The sequence below is a fragment of the Camelus ferus genome, chromosome 19 (assembly GCF_009834535.1).
Source record: "Camelus ferus isolate YT-003-E chromosome 19, BCGSAC_Cfer_1.0, whole genome shotgun sequence".
Taxonomy (NCBI): Eukaryota; Metazoa; Chordata; class Mammalia; order Artiodactyla; family Camelidae; genus Camelus; species Camelus ferus.
In genome coordinates, this window is record NC_045714.1 from 3,466,867 (window position 1) to 3,488,260 (window position 21,394).

General features: G+C 45.7%; 1 protein-coding gene across 3 annotated transcripts in view; it reads left to right on the top strand.

Annotated features, from left to right (window-relative positions):
* The window catches only part of EYA2 (EYA transcriptional coactivator and phosphatase 2), a 215,169-nt gene that overhangs the window by 66,375 nt on the left and 127,400 nt on the right, over positions 1-21,394 (top strand). For 2 of the 3 annotated variants that reach the window (XM_032461299.1, XM_032461298.1), the window contains exons 2-4: positions 3,492-3,610; positions 12,018-12,063; positions 15,490-15,632. In XM_032461299.1, coding sequence (XP_032317190.1) covers positions 3,502-3,610; positions 12,018-12,063; positions 15,490-15,632 — 298 coding nt within the window. In that variant the 5' untranslated portion in view covers positions 3,492-3,501. Of the gene's footprint in view, positions 1-3,491; positions 3,611-12,017; positions 12,064-15,489; positions 15,633-21,394 lie in introns of those variants that run through there. The other variant, XM_014561761.2, reaches the window with a different exon arrangement.

Below are 21,394 nucleotides of genomic sequence, written 5' to 3' on the forward strand. Positions count from 1 at the left end.
TGTGAATCCTGGCTCCATCACTATCAGGTCACTCTCTGAACCTCAGTCTCCTTATCGCTACCCACTTCTAGGATTAGATGAGCCAATATATACAGAGCTCTTCGCCCCACAGTAAATGCTTTTTAAGCATTGCCTATTTTTATTTCTATTATCTGTAAAAAGGAGCACTATCATCGGGGCCAGGTTAAGACCTTCAGAGCCCTCCAAACACCAAAGAGGTGAGCCTCCCTCCTCTGCTGCCCCAGGTAATTCAGTAATAAAACAACATGACCCCATAAAACACAAAACACGAAATTCACCCTGTGCTAAAATTTAAAAAGCTTTTTTTTTTTTTAAGCTCCTCATTGCAGAACAGGAAAAGCTCACCAAACAGGAATGATTCGCATTTTCCTGGGTGCCTATGCTTTGCTCAAACCTAAATCTGTGTTTAGTCAGCCTGTTGGGAAAGAGAAGCAGACAATTATACCTCCCTCGGTGGTTGAGAGAATTAAAGGAGATAAAGTAAAAGAAATCAAGAAATTGCCCAGCATGTAATAGGGGAGTGGGAGCTATGGTTAGCATGTTTGGAAGGATTTTTTGCACTCTCAGTTGCCTTGAACTATTCATACTGCTCTACTTTGTGGTTAACAGTTTGCTTCTGCAAGAAAGCAGGGCTCTTAAGCTGTAGCTGGCCACGACAGGAGACAACAACGATCACGTTCTTAAGTCAAGGGTGCTGTTTACTGTGTGAGGACAAACAGTTCCATTGCTTTGTCTTTGTTAGTGGTATTTCTTTATTTGTCTCTAAAGGATGGAGTTTTTGAATTGCTCTAGGTGTGTTTGAATTTTAGATCTTGCATTGCCTGACAAAGACCTAGACCCAGCCCACTGCCTTTATTCCTTTTTAGAGTCAATACCACGTAAATTAATTTTGGGAAGAACAAACTTTTTAATTTGTCCTATCTCGGATTGGTCCTTTGGTCTTTATCCTATGTTCATCTCAGTCTCTAGCGATGATTCTTATTCTCAAGCCTATTTGAAATTATGTCAGCTTTCTTTTTATTTGGTGTTTGCATCCTACAGATAGATAGTTTCAGTATTTTGCTTTGAATCTTTATGTGTCTTTATATTTTAAAGGAGTCTCTTGTCATAAACATGTAGTTAGTTTTTAAGTCCAGCCTTGTAATCTTTGTCTTTTAATGGGAGTATTTGGTCCATTTACATTTGATGTGCTTACTATAAAATAGTATAAGTGTACACTAAATGTCTATATTTAATGTAATTACTGTTAAATTTACATCTGTCATTTTTTTCTATTTGTTCCATCTCTTTGTTTCTTTCTCTCTATTTTCTTGCCTTCTTTAGATTAATCAAGTATTTTTATTATTCCATTTTCTCCTCTGTTTGCTTGTTGGCATACATTTATTATTATTATTCTCTAAGCAGTTACCCTAAAGATTATAGAATGCATCCTTGGTGGGACTCTAGGTTAGCACAGGAACTTGGTCAAGTTCAGTTCACCTATACCGGATGACACAGAAATCCTCCTCAGAAAGGGTATATTTAAAGGACTTCCTATGTACAAGTCCTGAGACATGTGATTTCTTTCTTTGTTAAAAATTATAAAGTATTTCAGGCGTGCAGAGATGTAGGGTGACCCTGTGACAGTGGCATACCCACCACCCTGCTTCCAGACTGAAACAGGGCAGCAAACTTTTTCTGCCAGATATGAGATGTTTTCAGCTTTGCAGGTCTCTGTGGCAACTACTCTACTCAGAAGTTGCAGCATGAAAGTAGCCATGGATGATACAGTCAACCAACGAGCAGGGCTGATTTCCAAGAAAACTTTACTTATGGACATTGAAATTTGAATTTCACATAGTTTCCACAGGTTGTTAAATGTTATTCTTCCTAGGATTTTTTTCAACCGTCTAAAAATGTGAAAACCATTCTTAGTTCATGGGTTACACAAAAACAGATGATAGGCTGGATTTGGATGGACCAGTTTATGTCCACCCCGAACTACAATGTTGCAAACACAGTTGAAGCCCCCTGGGTACCTCATCCCAAATCACGTCCCCCAAGACCCTCAGTTAACCATTCTTCTTGCATGGGTGTTTATCATTCCTATACATACTGTTATCTTCTTCTTGCTTATGTCTTTATCCCTCAACAGTTTATAATACTGACTTATGTATTTTGAACTTCATAGAAATGGTATCATACCTTGGGTACCCTTCTGCTCATTGCTCAGTACTTTGTTTGACAATCTGTTCTTGATGCTAAGTGGAGTTCCAGTGCAACCTTTTCCACTGCTGTACTGTATTCCATTGTGTGGCTGTTCTGCCTGTATCATTCATTCCAATGGTAGTGAACGGGCTTTTAGGTTGCTGCCTGCTAAGTCCTTTCTTTCTATGTGTCATCTCTTTTCATCTTTGCCATGACCTTGTGAGGGAGATGGTTTGGTGATCCCCATTGTCCAGATGAGAAAACTTTTGCCTTAGAACAGTTTAACAACTTGCTCAATGTGGTGAGTAGTGAAACTGGAATTTGAATCCACAACCTTTTCACAATGGAAACTGAGTTTATAACCATGTCACCAACAATCGGTACGCTGGTTTTATTAACCCAATGATAACGGATCCTCCAAGGGTGACCTTGGATACTGACGTGCAGGAGCCTTTCTCTGAGGACAACTTGAATCCATGTCACACGTTATTGGTTGTCGTTTAGTCCTTTGAAAACTGCCGTATTGCTGTTGTGCGCATTAACCAGAAACCTCACCCCCTGGCTACAGTGGATAGGAATTTAGGAGGAATAAGTACTGACGTAGAGCTGGAAGAGTTTTCAGTAAAAAATGAGAATGACCCAGGAGACTTGTCCTTATTCTTTCCTGCTCCCCCTCCCACCCGCCATAGCATTTATCAAAATCATGAGTAATTCAGGAGCTAGTGTGTTCTTTCTCAGTAGGGACCACAGTGCTGGGCTGTGGAGTTCTGCTGCTAAGGGGCTTGTTAAATACTAATGACACCGTTTGAGCCCTTCTCCGTCTACATGAGTAACGCCGCTTAACGCCATGTCCATTCTTCTGTCTTCACTGCGGTCAGCTCCACCTTTTCTCCATGCCTCTGGCGTCTAGGAACCCAAATCCAAACACTCCCTCTCTACCTATTTCTCCCTTTCTCTCCTGGGATGTCTCCCTGGCGCGCTCCAGCTCATTCAGATGACATTTTGAGACCCAAATAGAATTTTTCTAATGGCAGGATACAGTGGGAAGGAAGGGAAAGTTTTAATCAAGTGGGCGTATTCTCCGGAGGAGAGCAAGTACTTCATTTCAATTCCTCATTTCTCTCTGATGGAAAGTTCAGTGAATTTTTATGATGTAGAATTTATAAGATGGCTGGGTTTAGGTAATCGGCTTTAATATTTATACTCTTAGGGAAAGAAATAGGAATCATTAGTAAGCATGCATAATTAATGAATAAATTATATTTCCCTTTGTTTTCTTTCAGGTACAAGGAAATGCTAGAACTAGTGATCTCACCCAGCCTTACTGTAAACAGCGATCGTCCGGGTAAACTGAAGCTTAACTGTGCTGAAGCCGATGTCTGGACTCTGAGTGACATAGAAGGTAGGCCTCCTGGTGTGAGTTTCGGTGGGTCCGGTGGTGGTCCCCGCTCACCCTGTGGAATATGGTCAGGGATTGACAGCCGTAGATGTGCATCCTCTCGAAAGTACCGTCATTATGACAATTTCTCCTCCCGCTGATTAGCTTGTTGCCTGTGGACCAAAACTTTGGCATACATTGCCAGCAGTTTGTCTAGTCATTAGAGGTAAAAGTGTGCTAGCTGGTGTTCTGAACTTCCTGTCTTGGTCTCCAGTTCCAAGAAAGGCTGACCCCTCCACGGGCGCTAGTCAGTTTTGGGTGTATTCCAGGCCCAGCCCTGGGTGTGTTCTGCAGGCTCTTGGGATGAAGCCCTGAGTTCTCTCCTGCCATCGCCACATCCAAGCAGGCGTCTTATTTATGGGGGGGGGGTTGATGTTGGGGCAAGAACTCGTCTGCCTTCTGCTTTCAGGTCAGGTTGGAGTCAAGGAAGCAGTAGAGTTGAGCTGCTTAAAAAATTATTGGCAAATGATGCAGTCGGACTAGTTTTCACTAGAACAATTCCAGCTATTGTTTGCACTGTTTGGGATCTGTCAGCCTTCCTGGTAGAGGTTGGAGTTACTTAGCAAAAGGCATTAAGCTATTATGTTTAACCATTGGGCTTAACCCTTTGTTTGAGCAGCTTTGGGATTTGCTGCTGGTGTTCTGAGACCCCTGGCTGTCTCTCCTTTACTGTCTGTGTTTGTTGCCAGCTCATGGGGCACAATGTGATGTAATTGTCCTAGAAAACCAAAGAGACGTGTGTCTAGTTGACTATAACATCAGAAGGAATTTGCTTTTAAGCAACTCCAGGCATCTGGAAGTAATTATTGCTGTCACCAAGACCATGACATTTCCCTTGCATGCTTGTCATGAAGGTGGAACAGCCCTGCTAAAAGTACCACCAAGAGGGTGTGGGCTCCCGTGCCAAAGCTACATGGGAGGCAACACACCCTCATTCCTCTGGCTCTTTGGAGCATCCATCTAAGTCACCCTGGACTCTTTGAGAGTTTGAGATAACTTACTGAGCCCCATTCAGAGAGAGTCATCCTTTTCCTTCAGAGTAAAGGCACCAGTCAACTTAGGACTCTTCATTTCAGAGCCAGTAGAGACAGGAAAAGGCGTAGACTTCCAAGGGAATAAGATCCCAGTCTGACTCCCAGCCCCACTGGTTCCCAGCCAAATGATCTTGGGCAAATTGTTTAACCTTCCCAAGCCTCAACTTTCTCACCTGTCAAATGGGGGCAGATTCACGACCACCTCATAGGGTGCTTCAGGCAAGGATTAAATGAAGTGATGTTATGTAAAAGGCCTGGCACACCTTGAGGGCACGGTCAATAAACTTATTATTCCATTGACTCAAATAACCACAGTGGATTCAAAACCACGCTTGCAGACTGGCAGCTCACAGCCAAGTCTGGCCCTCAGAGATGTCTTTGCTTTACACTATGTTTTAAATAAAAGCGTACTGGGAACAATCGAGAGCGTTCACATAAAAATCTAGATTTCTAGTGGAAATGCTGAATGCTTTAGAAATGCTGGGCCCACATTCCCCTGGCTGCTGCTAGTGGAAAAGGAGGAGCTGCTGCCATGAAGATGACCCTCCCTTTGATCCTTCATTTTTTGTGAGTACCTACTTTGTCCCAGGCACTGGTTAGAGCAGTAGAAATCTATATTAATTCTCTTCCTCCTCCTCCTCCATCACTATCAAAGCAGGCTGCTGAAGCCTGGCCTCAGGGTGCTGGCAGGGCCTAGAGTCTGATGATGGCAATAGATCAGCAAATTACATAGCATGTTGGATGGTGATGTATACTCTGGGAGGAAAAAGCAGGGTAGGGTAAGAAATGTAGGGATGTGGGACTGCAGTTTTTGTTACGGTGCTAGAAAGATGTCGCTGGGAAGGTAACAATTGAATAAAGACCTGAAGGAGGTGTGGAAGGGCACGTCATGGTGACAGGGGAGAAGAGCCTTCAGAGCAGAGGAAATAGCAAATGCAAAGGTCCTGAGGCAGCAATGGTTCCAGAGCAAGTGAGGAACAATAAGGAGGCTGGTGTGGCTGGAACCCAGTAAATGAGGGGCCAGTGGCAGGGAGATGAAATCAGAGAAGTAAGCAGGATCAGACCATGCCAGACTTTGTGAGCCATTTGAAGGACTTGGCTTCTACCCTGAGCGAGATGGGAGCCGTTGGAGGGTTTGAAGCTCATGAGGGACGAGCTGATCTGCAAGCCTCAGCCTCTTTGTCTAGATAATGAAAGATTTAAGTTTGCTGTGAGTGTTTGTTCAGTAAATAGTTCCTGAATACTTGTCAGGACCCAGGCCCTGGTGTAGGTGCTGGAAATATAATGATGAGCAAGGCAGACACGTCCCCACTCCCAGAGCTTCTGTTCTAGTGGAAGAGGCAGGTACTGAATTTTTAATCAAATAAAGGATTTCAGATAGTGGTCATTCCTGTGAAGAAATAAAGCAGGAATGTGACAGAGATTGGCCCGCAAAGAAAGGCTTGGGTGCGATTTTGTTAAAGGCTTGAGTGCTTGAGGCTTACAAAACCCTCTGTAGAAGTTAACTGTGTGTCTCTCCCTCTTTAACGTGCAGAGAATTCCTTGGGGATCTTATTAATGTGCAGATTCTGATCCAACCTAAGAGTCTGCATCCCTAACAAATGCTAGTGATGCTCATACTTCTGGTCTACCAGCCACTCTAGTAGCACTGCTACTAGCTCCGTGGTTCTCACATTCTCTTGTGCATCAAAGCCACCGTGGAAGTTTTGTTGGCTGATTGTAGGGCCTCACCACCCCCACCTCTGCATTTCTAATTCTGTAATTGTTTGTGCTGGGGCCCGGGAATTTGCATTTCTAACAAGTCCCAGGAGATGCTGCTACTGCTGATCCAGGGACCACACTTTGAGAACCAGGCTCCATCACTGGTATTAAACCTGGCTGCACATTGGAATCTCCCGGGAAGTTTCTTTAAAAATGTTTAATGCTTATGTCCAGATCTTACTCCCAAAGAGTCTGATTTAATTAGTCAGAAGTGTGACCCAGGCAATAGGATTTTTTTTTAAAGCTCTCCAAATGCATCCAATATTGTGCACCCAAGGTTGAGAACCATTGCTCTAGATGGCGAATTCCTCCAGGACAAAGACAATTTTTTTATTCCTATACATGTATTTAAATTTCTGTTGCTAATTAGCACACAGCTCAGTGCCTTGCTCATGGTAGATCCTTAAAAATTATTTATGGGTGGTTGGGTGGGTGGGCGGGCGGTGGTCTTGAGAAACCACAGGTAACTTCAGATAGATGTTGGCTTTGAATCCTTAGTAAAGTTTCTTCAGCTTCCCTTTGCCTCATTTTCCATATCTATAAAGTTCAGATAATAACTTCCTCATTGAGTTGTTGTGGCGAATAAAAGAGATAAGGCTCGTGTGGTCCTCAGCGCAGGGCCTTGCTCAGAGGAACCACTTGAGAACTATTAGCTATCCTTCGTTACTATTTAAGAGAAAATTGGGAATTTTGTCCCATCTTCTGGAAGGAGTGTGGGAAAGTTATAGAACTGAAAAAGCAAAGCTGAACAGAGAAAATTTTTTTCTTTGAAAATGCAGACACATTTTGCAAAAGCTGAGGCTATAATCTCATTAAGTGTTTCCTGGAAGAGGTAAAATCACCGCCCCGGGGCAAAAGCTGGCCTGTCATCTTCACTCAGAATTCCTACACCTCCTCCTCCCTGGGCATGAGCCGGTCTCACTTCCAGTTTCAGTCTCACCGGTTCCAGCCAGGGGCTGACAGATTTTCATTCATTTTGTCCAAGCCAGGTTGAGCTGCCCAGAGCTTTGCTCGGGTATGGCCCAGGGAGCCACAGACTGGCTTCACCTTTCCCACCTTTCAGCCTTCCTCTGCCAGCTTCCTGGGGGCCTCTGCACCCAGGACGGCCTCTTCCTGTACGGTGCACACACTGGACTCCTAATATAGTGCTCTCTCCTGCTGTCACAGACCCTGGTCCAGGGCAGTTTAAAGCACCCACACAAGGAAGATGAGCTGATTCCGTTTATAGACCCTGTACCTTTCGTAGCAAAGACTTGTCTCAAGACATCTCACATTAGAAATTGTCTCATCTTATGGGGGATCGGTTAGAAGTGGCCCCTGGGGTCCAATTAAGCAACATAATAGTGGTGGCTGCTTTCATAATCATTAGCTTCTTAATCCTTCCAGTGAAAGGTGGCAAAAAAAAGTGTGAACATTCAAATAGGGCTCATGATTTAAGTGGCTTAAGCAAGGGCCCCAGGAGAACAGAAAGCTAATAATAGCTTCTGTGGGTTGAGCCATTCGTTTGGCAGATACCTGTCTTGTGTAATCCTTGCGGGAGCCCTGCAGGTATGAGATTGTGCCCCATTTTATAGATGTGGAAACTGAGGTTTAGTAAGAGGAGGTGACCGGCTCAAGACCATACAGTTATACAGCAGAGTTAGGGTATGAATTTGCATCTGATCCTTTCAGCCCACATCTTTCTTTGGAAGAGACATTAAGATGACAAATTAAGAGATTTGTGTTGTAGATCTGGCCCACAGCCGGTGCAGGGTAAGCATTTGTTGAATGTGTGAATAAATGAACCAACTCTGTGTCCTCGGTTAAGTTACTTCACACAATTGCACACACACACAATCACACATAAGTGTGCACTCACACACACAGACCCCAGCTTCAGTTTCCTCATATTGCATTTGGCCCCAATATGCATTTGAGTTTCTGACTTCTGGAATGGAGATTTATTTTTATGAACCCAGAATTGTGACTTTTTTTTTCTTTTTAGTAATTTGCAGTTCTTTACTAAATCCTTGCTACTCGGAAGTATGGTTTCCGGGTCTGCCATGTCAGCATCACCTGGGAGCTTCCTTGACCTGCAGACGTAGAGTCTGCATTTTAACAAGATCCCCAGACGAGTCTTGTGCACATTAATGTTCCAGTGGCACTGCTCTACATCATCCACTGCCTTCCTTTGTACCTTGTTATCATTGTAATTAAGTACTTCATTTATCAGTGGAAGTATCTATCTCCCCCACTAAACTAGAGGGGCCATGAGGACAGGGACCCTGACTGCTTTTGCTGGCTATTGTAACCCATTTCCTAGCACATGCGTGGCACATGGTAGGCAGTGAATGAATGAATGAATGAATGAACAAATGAATGAGCTCATCCGGAGGCTCTGGCCATCTGTTTAGCTAATCCTTCTCCCTTCACCCATAGGAAGCTGGGGAGGAAGAGAGGGGCTTAGAGTTTTAAATTCAGAAGTAAATGGAGAGGGGAGGGTATAACTCAGTGGTAGAGCATGTGCTTAGCATGCATGAGGTCCTGGGTTAAAACCCCGGTTACCTCCATTAAAATAAATGAACCTAATTACCTCCTCCCCCAAAATAAAAAAAAAAAAAAAATTTAAACATTAAAAAATAAGTTAAAAAAAAAAGAAGTAAATGGAGGAGGCTTCTCTGCTCCTCCCTTGAGAGCCAGCTGCCCCAGTTTATGTGCTGACCACATCCCTCAGAGACACATGGTGAAGCTTGGAGCAAATAGATTTGGCTACATCGAGTCAGGTCCCCAGGCTGACTTCACCAGTGGCAGCGTGAGTATCAGTCACCATCAGTGATTCCGCCGTTGACCCCACCCTTGTCTGTCATGGCAAGTTCAATGGCACTGCCTTGTCTTATACCTTCAGGATTCTCAATGAGGTCTATGCAGTCCCACCAGGGAAAAAAGGAAGAAGAAAGGGAAGGAGGGAAAGAAAGGGAAGGCAATAACTCTCTATATAATACATTCATTTTCCAGCTTCTCAATTCCCCCAAGTGTCCTGGGAGGAAAAAGTTAAATGTGATCCCAGTTTTGTTTTGTTTTTTTTAAAGATGAAGCTGATGCTTTTCAAAACTCACATGATGTGCAGAAGGCGCATCTCTTTGCAATGACTGAAGGCCTGTTTCTCGCTTGCGCAGTCTTCCTGGGGGTTGCTGGGGTGGAAAAGGGAAAGGATTATTGGTTTGCACAGCAGGAGAGGGAGACCTGCCCGCATAGGGAAGGCAGATTGCTCAACAGTTCAGAGGAGGAGGAAGCTTGAGGGAGGTGAACATGCAAATCATGGCACAGAGGTTGGGGCGGGGTAGGGGAGATGCTTGCTTCAAGTTTATAGGATGCCGAGTTCGTCTGAACCCATAGGACTGTTTCCATAGATGTAGATTTTTATGAATATCTATTAAAGAAAACATATTCCAAATGTTTAATTCAGTAACTTACGTATCACTAAACATAACTCAAATCATGGGCTTTTACCAATAATGAGACTGGCTATATCAGAATGAGACAGTGAATTTCTCTAGTCCAGGGAGAGGATGAAGAAGGGATGGATGTAGGAGGCTGAGCCTGGGGCAGAAAACCTGAAGCAGGGAAATCTGCACTGAGTAAGCACCTACTATGTGCTGGTGCATTTCCTGGGCATTAGACCCCTGCTGTCCCAACTTTTTTAAAAATATGACACTTTGAAATATATCTTTACACAGGCATTCAGCGCACACATACGCACACACACAACGCATTCTCATGTCTATAATAGGAACAAGTTGCCCACAATTCCTTCTTACTGTGAGCAATATGTTGCTGATAGTGTCTATTCTATTTTATTTTCCAGTTCTAGCTGTAGCTCTCTAAATGGACTTCGGGACTCGCACCCTCACCCCCATGGTTTGGGACTCGAGCCAGGGAGGTGACTAAGTGAATGGACTTGGGACTCAAACAGCCCTTGGGTTCGAGTCTCAGGTTCTGTGCCCACAGGCTGTGTGGCTTGAGCAAGGCACCTAGCCTTTGGAGCCTCAGTTTGCTCATCAGTATGATGGGGATAATGATGTTGCCGGCCTCATAGCGTTGCCGTGAGGATCACACGTATAAGCCATTAACACAGGGCCTGGCGTATAGTGAACTTCCAGGCAGGTGCTGGTTGCTATTACTACCACGACTGCCATCGTGGGCTGCTGTGTCCTGGTTAGGAAACCAGATCATCTGAGTTAAGATCACAGATCCACCCCGATGACCCATGTGCCTTGAGTGAGTTATGTAAACTCTCTGTGTCTCCAGCTGTTCACCTGTAACATGGGGACATGAAGAAAACCCTCTTCATGGGGTGATTATGAGGATTAAAATAATTAATCCAGGTCACATGTTTAGAAGAGAGCTTGGCACGTAAATGATGGATAGAATCATCATCATCATAGTCATCATCATCATCTCATTTAATCCTCATGCATCCTTGCAAGATAAATATTTTTCCCCATTTCACAGGAGGGTGCCCTGAGGCCCAGAGACAATCACCCCAGAGTCTCACTGCTTACTAGGAGGTAGAATTGGACTTGCAGGTTAGTTTACAGAGAGGCTCAGAGCTCCAGAGGGCTTGGGGCATTTCTTAGGAGGCACAGAGGCATCCCAGCCACTGCCCTACCTCCCAGGGAGGGTGAATTGGCAGGTCGGTATGATCAGTAGACACATTGTCATCTAGTACTTGCCAGGGCTCTACAGTGAGGACATGGCGTCATGTTGTTTAAAATGACATAGCACAAAACGCTCCCCAGTGAACTGTCCATTTGTAAAATTATCCCCTTGCAAATGTCTTTCCCAGTGAAATCCTGTCACCTTTTCGTCACCTCCCGGTTATTGCCTCCCAACCACGGTTGGAGGCTGAGTACCCAGGGATACAGCTAGAACAGTTGCTTCAGGACTTCAAGCCTCTCCCATCTCCCTGCCCCCACACTCTAGCAGGAGCCTAGGAGATAATCCAAGATGTGCCTCCCGCTTAATGCTGGAGCCAGCCCCACCTGAACTCCGTGGACTAAAACTGGGGTGGGAAGGGAGGACTATCAAGGTGAAATGAGTATTGGATAATCAAAGCCAACCAGTGTCTGTCATTCTGGGGTTCCTGGGGTTGCCTTTGAGGCAGGGGAGGGAGTGGTTCTCCATCCAGGAGTAGAAATGGCACAAGCTTAGGAGTCAGGAAACCTGGTTTGGGTCCCAGTAGTGCTGCTGTCTAGTCATGTGACCTGATTCAAGACCATTCTTTCTGTCTCTTTGGCCTCAGTTTCTCCATCTCTACAATGAGTGGGGAGATGGATTCCAGTCTGAGGTTTCCAGATGCTAAAGATTCTTTATACGTAGTCATTCAGTTAATATCTGGAGGCAGAGCACACCCAAAAAAAGGTTTTCAGGAAGGAGAGTGCTACAATGGTGTGCCTCCAATAAGCTTTTGTAGTTGAGAAAGTCCCTGGCAGCAACTCTCTGAGTTTCTTCCTGCTCAACCCAGCATCTTAAGTCACAGCTTCTGTAGATCCTCACTGTGACAGCTCAAGCCCTCAAATGTTTTTTTTCCCCTCTAGGCATCACCGCATCAGCCCCTCCAAGTGCGTCCCAGCTTTTTGCAAGGTGAGTATCCTTGCCTTGTCTCCTCCTCATGCTTTTCCTTTCTCTTTCATGGAGGGCACAGGTGCTGCAGCCAGACTCACTGGAGAGGAATCCCAGCATCGCTCTTACTGGTTGAGCAACCTTGAGCCAACCAGCCACCCCTCCCCGGGCCTCAGTCTCCCCATCTGGAAAAGGGGGACAATTATGATGCCTTAAAAGGCGCTTAGAATGGGGTCTGGAACAGACTGTCCTGAGAGTGTGGGCTGTTGTTTTATTCTTTCTTCCTTTTTTTAGTCTTTTCCCCCTTTTCTTCCTCTGCTTTCCTATGCATAATCTTTCTCCACCCCTCTCTCCTTCCTGCTTCCCTTTTTCTCCCTCTTTTCCCCTCTTCCTTTCCTCTCTCTCTTCCTTCCTCCCTCCTCTTCCTTCTTCCCACTCCATCTTTCTCTCTCTACCTCCCTCTGTCCACTTTCCTCCTTCCTCCCTTCTTCCTGCTTCAACTTTCTCCCAGCTCCTCCTTCCTCCCTTCTTCCTGCTTCAACTTTCTCCCAGCTCCTCCTTCCTCCCTTCTTCCTGCTTCAACTTTCTCCCAGCTCATCCTTCCTCCCTTCTTCCTGCTTCAACTTTCTCCCAGCTGTCCTCAGTACCAAATCCCTTACGAGCGCTTAAGACTTGTGAGATGGGCTCTCGCGGTGAATGAGACACAGTCCCTGCCCTGGGAGAGCTTCCATTCTGGTTGGGGTGACAGACCAGCAGATCAGAGATCTCAACACGGTGGGTGTGCACAGGGGTTAGTGGGAGCTCGCTTATGACAGGGCTTACCTGGGGTCCTCTGGGTGCCCAGCCTCAGGAGCTGCCCATCTGCCCCCCGCAGCCTGAGAAGCCCGGGGTTTAACCTGGCGGGACTTCAGCATGGCCATCAGTCTATGCTCAGCTCCTCCATATCTGGACATGCTCCTCCCTGGATGACACTGGAAAAGCTGCTTATAAGGAACACACTTACTCAGCCTTTCTTTCCCCCCAGAAGATGTTTTTGGGGGTTGTTAGTAGCAACTGAGGTCTATTAAATCTGCCTAACTTGTTTTATGGCCTCAGGGTTAAAGAACTCCACTATCCTCTCTCCTTTCTCTGGCTTTCCATTTAATCTGAGTAGTTCACATCAGTGTTGATGGGAAGCCAGGGTTGATCATCTTGAATTTCCGCTTTCTACTTCCAAAGACAGATGTAAATTGGGAATGTTTTCAAATAAGGTTCTCTGCTCAATTCTAAGTCCAGATGCAGCAGATGCGTTTCCAGGCATCTCACAGGATGGGAATCTTGACAGATGAAATGCCTTCCAGCATTGGTTCTGGTGTCTCCAGCTCACAGAGTTTCTGGTGCATCCTAGAACAAGTTCCCTGACTCTTCTCTCAGTAGTAGTCAAAAAGAAACCAGGCCTGAGAGCATTTTCTTATAATTCCATGCACGTTTGTGTCTGTCTCACACCTTCCATCAGGCTTCCTGTGTAGGAGGAACTCTGGAAACGAACAGGTTTTGACTGAAGTGATGGGATCAAAATGGAATCAGATTATTTGGATTGGGAATCTCGTTACCATTTACTGATCGACATGTGGTTAGAGTACAGTTTGTCAAGTTGTGCAAACCTTGAGTGTCCAGATACGTGACTTAAAGGGCCAGGGCAGCATAGTGGAGTGGTTCAGGGCGTGGCCTCTGGAGCCAAGGCTCACACTGTATGTCAGCTGTGTGCTCTCGATGTGTTTGTCGCTCTCTGCCTCAGTTTTCTTATCTGTAAAATGGGGATGGGAGTAGTAACTGCCTCCAAGGGTTGTCACGGTTGTTATGAGGTTTAAATGAGCCAGTCCCCATCCCACATGGTAACTGGGACAGTGCCTGGCACATAGTAGGCCCAAGACTTGTTGGTTGTTTTCATCACGCAGTGAAGTGAGCCCTGTAAGGACTGTTGAGGACACAGTGTGAGAGTCTTAAGAAGTGGCTGCACAGAGGCGTGCAGACCCAGGCTTTCCTAAGCATCTGCTTTGCAAGAGGAAGAAATAAGGGGTGTGTGTGTGTATGTGTGTGTGTGTGTGTGTGTGTGTGTATCTCAGTTTTAAAATATTGATGACTTCAAATTAAGAAAGAAACTGCCCTGGCCACAGACATTACATCTGTAGAGTCACAATCCTGTCCCCTTTCTGTTAGAACAACCCTCTGTGACTTTACTGCTGCCTGCGGGGCTGAGGCAATCCCAGGGCTATTCAGTGAGAAGAAGGAAAGCTTCATGGTTACAAGTGTGGGCTCTGCAGTCAGACTTCTGAGCTTGAGATCCAGGTTTCCCACCTTCCTGCTGCGACTTCTGGTCTCTGAGCTTCAGTTTTCTCCTCTGTAAGGTGGGAATGATAAGAGCCTCTTCCCCAGAGAGTTGATTGGAGTATCTGATGGAATTTAGCGCATGTATCAGGCCAGGGCGACACAGTTTCTAGCCTGTGGTCAGAACGCAGTGATCAGGAGCAGTTATTATATTGCAGCTGTCTTAGGTAAGTGGTCCTTTAAATCCTAGCCCTTCATGGAACCTGTTATTTATCATGGAATAAGGAATCCATTTGTGTTCTTTGGTTGCAAGTAACAGAAATAGACCTTAGCTGATGTTAAGCCCGAAAGGACTTTGGGGAGGATCTGGAGTAGCTCGCAGTGTAAGCAAAAATCGAATAATCAGGCCTTGAGAAAGACCAAGAATAGGACAGCTTAAGAAGAAAGGAACTGAAAAACAGTCTTTTTAAAATGTGGCTGTTGGAGTGAATTATTCAGCCTAAGATTTAAATTCCCAAGACAGTGTCTGATTGGATGATCTTGCTCATGTGCCCTCCCCTTGGCCCAGAGCCAGACATCTTGACTGACAGCCCTGTCAAAGCTGCAATCACTTGGGAAGGTGTCTAAATTGGGCTAAAGAGTCAGGGTGGGATAGTCTGTGTTGTAATCATCAATAAACCCTGTTCTCAGTGGCTTAAGACAACAAAGGTTTGTTTCTTATATAAAGTCCAATGTTGATCGCATTGTCCAACTCTCCAGGGCACCTCTGCTCCACAGGCTGACTCAGGAATCCAGGATGTAACCACGTTGGCTCTGCCATCTCAACTTGTCCCCTGCACAGTGGCTGCCAAAAGAGCAGGAGGGACTCAAGGGATGGTTTTATTGGCCAAATCTTCCAGTGACTTATGCATTCTCTTGGGCAGAACCTAGTCATGGGGTTGAATCTGACTGCAAGGGAGACAGAAACTGTAATCCTCCTGGTGCCCAGGAAGGGAAAGTGAAATGGGATTTGGTGAACATGTAATTTGTCTCTACCCTGGAAAGAATAAATACCCAAAGGGTAATAGTGGTGATACCAAGATAAGAGGGAAGGGATGCTGGGCTGTGCTTAGAGATTTCATCTTGTCTCCTTCCATGCAGACCTTGCCCACGTGTCCTGTCCAGCCAGCCTCCCACAGCCATGGCAGCCTACGGCCAGACCCAGTACAGTGCAGGAATCCAGCAGGCCACCGCCTACACGGCTTACCCACCTTCAGCACAAGCCTATGGAATCCCTTCTTACAGTGAGTACCTGACCAAGCCCTCGATTTCCCCTGGGATCCCCAATGTCATGGTCTTTTTTCTGCCCTATTGCTTCAGTTAATTGCAGAGTGAGAGATGCAGCTAGCCTAATTTTGGTTGGAGATAGAGGAGGACAGACACTTTAAATACAGTTCATGTTCTAGAGACTATAGCAAGGCCATAAGAGGAAGAAACTTAACCCAAGCTGGCTTAGGGGAAATGGAAATTTAATGAGTCGGATACTGGTAAATTTGGGGATACAACTGATATCCGGTATGGCTGGATCTAGGTGTTCAAATGCTGTCAGGAGGAAGATGTCTCAGCATCCTTGGATGTTTTCCTCTGAGCTGTCTTTACTTTCATATGGATTCTTCCCATGTGGCAGCAGAGATGGTACCTGTCAATTCTGGGTTTGCATCCTTGGAGTGCAGCACTCGTTGTGGAAAGCGAGTTCATCTTTCCCAGCAGTCCCACCAGAATCCAGTATTGACCCTCACGGCTCACGTCAGGTCATGTGACAGTGCTTAGGGCAAGCACGGAGGTGGGGGTGAGGGAGATTGGAGGCTGCAGCATATGGGATGTCTCTGAGGGAGGGATGGTTCTCCTCAAGAAAAGCACAGTGGTAGTATCAGAAGAGAGAGAAATGGATGCTGGGAAGGCAAAAACAAGAGACCTGCAGACCTCGACTGTCAGAACCCTCCTGCTTAGAACTGGAGACTCAGTGAACCAGGCTCACCATCCACTGCTTGCCTGTCCCTGTCGGCATTCATCAGGGTTCTCCAGAGAAACAGAACCAATGGGATGGAGCTGAGATAGACAGACAGACACACAGAGAGAGATTTCTCATAGGAGTTGGCTTACCTGATTATGGAGGCTGAGAAGCCCCAAGATCTGTCATCAGTGAGCCAAAGGCCCAGGGAAGCCAATGGTGTCATTCCAGTCTGAGTCTGCAGTCCTGAGAACCAGGAGGGCTGGTAGTGTAAGTTCTAGTCCAAAGGCCGGCAGGCCTAAGACCCAAGAAGAGCTGATTTTTCAGTTCGAATCTGAAGACAGGACAAGGCCAGTGTCTCAGCTCTGCACTCAGACAGAAGGAGTGCCCTCTTACTCAGCCTGTTGTTCTATTCAGGTTTTCAGTTGGTTGGAAGAGGCCCACCCGCATGAGAGAGGGCAGTCAGTTTTCCTCAGTCCACTGATTCAAATTAGTCTCTTTCAGAAACACCCCCATAGACACACCCAGAATAATATATGACTGAATGTCTGGGGACTCCATGGCCCAAGTAGACACGTAAAATTAACCATCACACTATCTGTGGCTTTATTCATGCTGTTACTTCCCATCTTAACTGGTGTGTCAACCAAAGCCCTTTTGGTAGCACACGACAAAAATCCAATACTAATTAGCTTAAGGAAATAAGGGTGTTTATTGCAAACATACCTGAAAAATCTTAGGGCACTAGCTTCAGGTAGGGTTGGATCCAGGTACATAAGCAATAATATGAGGAATTAGTCTCTCTGCTTCCCTTTGTCTGGGCTTCTGTCTCAGGCAGGCTCTCCACTGTGGGACCAAAGGCATCCTTGGCAGTCCCAGGCTATAACTCCCCAAAAAGAGAGCCTCCCCACATAGTCCCAGAGATCCCTCTAACTGGACTCCCATGGCCATCTCTGACCCAAATACGGGGGCAGAGAGATGGAATGCTGTGGATGGCCACATTTCACCATGTGTACACCCATGGAACCCGGGTCATGTTGGGCTCACCCAAGACAACTGATCTGAATGTGAGGAGAAGAGGTCCCCAGAGGAGGAGGGGGCAGGCAGAACCACAGACATCCATGCAGATGGCTGTCCAGTCCACCCAAATCCACGGTATCCAGTGGAAAGAACAGGACTGGCCAGCAGGAGACTGACCTCCTAACCCCAGCTGCCCCTGGCTCCTCCATGCCTCCGTGTCTTCAACTGTTACATTAATATGATCATCTTCTCTTCCCGACTAGATGGTGTGGCTAGAGTGCAGAGACTTGAATTTTTTTCCTCCCTCTTTTCCCTCCCTCCCTCTGTCTTGTCCTTTTGTTCATTCATTCATTCATTCATTCAGCATTGGGTTATGTGCTGGGCATACACAGTGGTCAACAAGTAGAATGTTTGTGGAGCTTACAGTCTACAACAAAGGCTGAAAAGTGAAGGCCAGCAGATAATGTGGTCCATGGATATTTTTTTAATCTGTAAAATGTACTTGACATTTTAAAAATTAATTGCCAGTTTTTACATGGGAAATGTTTACATTGAAATTCCTATTTCTAATGTCAAAAAAAATGACAACAGATGATCGGGCAGCACTGGGCCTACATTTTTGTGTCAGGAGTGGGTGGGTCTGAATAGGGTGGACCCTGTTAGCTCATGTTCACCACAGTCCTCCCCCAGTTTTCAGTACTGACTTGAATTATCTGCCTGTCCTCTGAAGACCTTTGAGTCTGCCACCCCTAGCCTAGAGAGAGAAAAATATTAAATGAACTTGTAAAAATTGTAGGTGTTATTTCAAATTAAGATGGCTGGTACAAAGGAAGAGAAGAAAGTTGTGAGAGGGAACAGAAAAGCAAGATTTAATTTGGGTTCCAGTGCCAGGGGAGACCTTTTAGATGAGGAGTTGATTCAGCTGAGAACTGACAGATGACTGTGTGTTAGCGCAGGAGGGAGGGTGTCCAGGCAGAGGGGACCACCCATGGGAAGGCCTGGGGATGGGAGATTTGGAAAGGCCAGGAAGCCCAGTGGCTGGAACATAGTACAGATGAGGTAGGCAAGGTGGGCAGAGCCTTTGAACCTGGGAAGGATTTTATTCCAATTGAAGCAAGAACTCATTGGCAGGTTTATAAACAGAGGGCTATCTGATACAGTCCGGTTTTTTTAATGATCAGTTGGGCTGTTGTTGGGAGGTTGGATTGGGAGGAAGCAAGAGGAGAAACAGGAAGGCAGGTTGGGAGACAGAGAGCCTGGAGTGGAGCAATGGTGGAGGTCTGACAGGCAGTGGACAGACAGAAGTAGACACATTCTAGGGCAGTTGTGGAGTTAGGAGTGACGGGTCCTGGGGCACCGGCTCAGGCATGGATCTAGTCTCCACCACTGAGTTGTTGCCGCCCACAGTTCTCAGTGCGCTGTCTCCACTAGTTCTTTTAATCCCCCACTCAATCCTAAGGAGGAAGGGTTCCATCATTGTCCTCTTTCAAGGGATAAATAAATGAAAGCTCAGAGAGGATAAATAACTTGCCCAGGGCCCCCAGCTGGTTGGCGGCAGAGGTGGAGTTAACACCCGGGCAGCCTAGGTCTGGAGTCCAGGCCCCTAACCGCCGAGCTCTGCCTGAGCGCACATTTCATCAGTCCTGGGGGATTACCTATGACAGACCTTCGCCAACTGGTGTGGGCATCTCTTCTAACCCCTATGCCTCCTGTGATCGATTTGTGATAAAATCACATGTAAGTTACCCCGCTTGGCTGACAGCCAAGAAAAATGAAGCTGGATTATTTTTCAGCATAAAAGAGCAAACCAGCCCTGTTTCCAGACAAAACATGGCATCAGGTGGAAATGAATTTGGTTCAAAGTCAGTTTATAGCCTCGCTTACTTTCAGAGGATCCATTTCCTGAGAATACAGCGTAAGTGGTAGGATCACATGTCCTGGGTTCACACCCCACCTCTGCCCCTTGCTGGTCCTAAGACCCTGGGCAAGTTTCCCCCTTTATACAGTGGGAGTGACACCAAGTCTGGCTTCCTCATGGTTGTTGTGAAGATGAAATGAGATCATGTGCATCGAGAGTCAGCTCCCTTTTTCTGTAAAGGGTCAGATCGTAAATATTTTCAGCTTTCTGGGCCATACCATCTCTGTCACAGCCACTCAACACTGCCGTCAGAGCATGAAAGCAGCCAGACAGTATGTAAACTTATGGGTGTGTCTTGTGTTCCAATAAAACTTTATTTACACAAACAGGCAATGGGCCAGACTTGGCCCCCAACCATAATGTGTCAACCCCTGATCTATATAAAAGGCTTACCTCACAGGGCCCGCCCCAAGGGAAATGCTCAATCAGTACAGGAGAAGCCCGGCTGCCACACATCCCCGGGATGTCCACGTCACTGAGTAATGACAGGCGAGATGAAGAGCCGTTTCCCTGCAAACATGCCTGTGCCCCAGCAAGCCGTGTTTGCTCACCGTCTGGACGAACCTTGTTGAATCTTGTTAGGAAACTTCTCTCCTTGCTCCCTGACAAGTAGCATGATTACCTTTGTTTAAATAGCTGCAGGGAAATAATAACACAACTTGAGCAAACTAGAGGCAAGGTCAGAGTATGGAGGGTTTTTTTTCCTCTATTTATTATGCAACATTTAAGACACATGTGAAAGCATAAAGACTAGCAGTACAAATGCCCATGAACTGACCATCCAACATTAAAAAAAAAGGGAGATGTCCTCCCTTTATTCTCAAATACACACCTCCCTGGATTTGCTGTTTCTCATTTGCTCTTTCTGCATTTCCTTACATAGAATAGAGGTCGACCAACTTTTTCCGTAAACAGCCTGATAAGAAATCTCTTGGGCTTTGCAGGCCATACGATGTCGATTGCAACTACTCAACTCTACCCTTGTATCTCAGAAGCAGCCACAGATAATACAGAAACCAATGGGTGTACAGACAGACCCTGTTCTATTGCACTTTGCTTTGCTGCATTTTTTACAAATCGACGGTTTGTGGCACCCTGCATCGAGCAAGTCTGTCAGCATCATTTTTCCAACTGCATTTGCTCACTTCATGTCTCTCTGTCACACTTTGGTAGTAATTCTCACAACATTTCAGGCCTTTTGATTTTGTTCTGTTATGGTGATTTATGATCAATGATCTTTGATGTTACTATTGTGATTGTTTTAGGATGCCACAAACTGCGCCCAGGTAAGAAAGACAGCAAACTTAATAATAATGTTGTGTGTGTCCCACTGACCATCTGTTCCCCTTGTCTTTCTCTCTCTCCTTGGGCCTCCATCTTCCCTGAGACACAGCAGTATTGAAATTAGGCCAATTAATAGCCCTACAATGGCCTCAAAGTGTTAAGTGAAAGGAAGGGTCACACATCTCTCATTTGAAATCAAAAGCTACAAATAATGAAGCTTAGTGAGGAAGCCATGTAGAAAGTTGAGGGAGGCTGAAACTGGACCTCTTTCACCACCGAGCCAGCCCTCATGGGTGACTTGGAGGAGTTCAAGATTTCAGTGGAGGAAGCAGCTGCAGGTGTGATGGAACTAGCACGAGACCTAGAATTGGAACATTGGAAGACGTGACCGAGTTGCTGCAACTCATGGTTAAACTTTCACGAAGAGGAGTTGCTTCTTACGGGTGAGCAAAGAAAGCGGTTACTTGAGATGAAATCTACTCCCAGCAAAGATAACGTGAAGGTTCTTGAAATGACAGAAAAGCATTTAGAATGTTACATTAACCTAGTTGATAAAGCAGTGACAGAATTTGTGACAACTGACTCCAGTTTTGAAAGAAGTTCTACTGTGGGTAAAATGCTGTCAAACTGCATTACACACTACAGAGAAATCGTTCATGAAAGGAAGAGTCAACCAATGCAGCGTATTTCATTTTGTCTTTAAGAAATTGCCACAGCCACCCCAGCCTTCAGTCACCACCCTGATCAGTCAGCAACCATCGACATTGAGGCAAGACCCTCCACCAGCAAAAAATTGCAATTCTTTTTGTAACCATCATCTGAAGGCTCAGGTG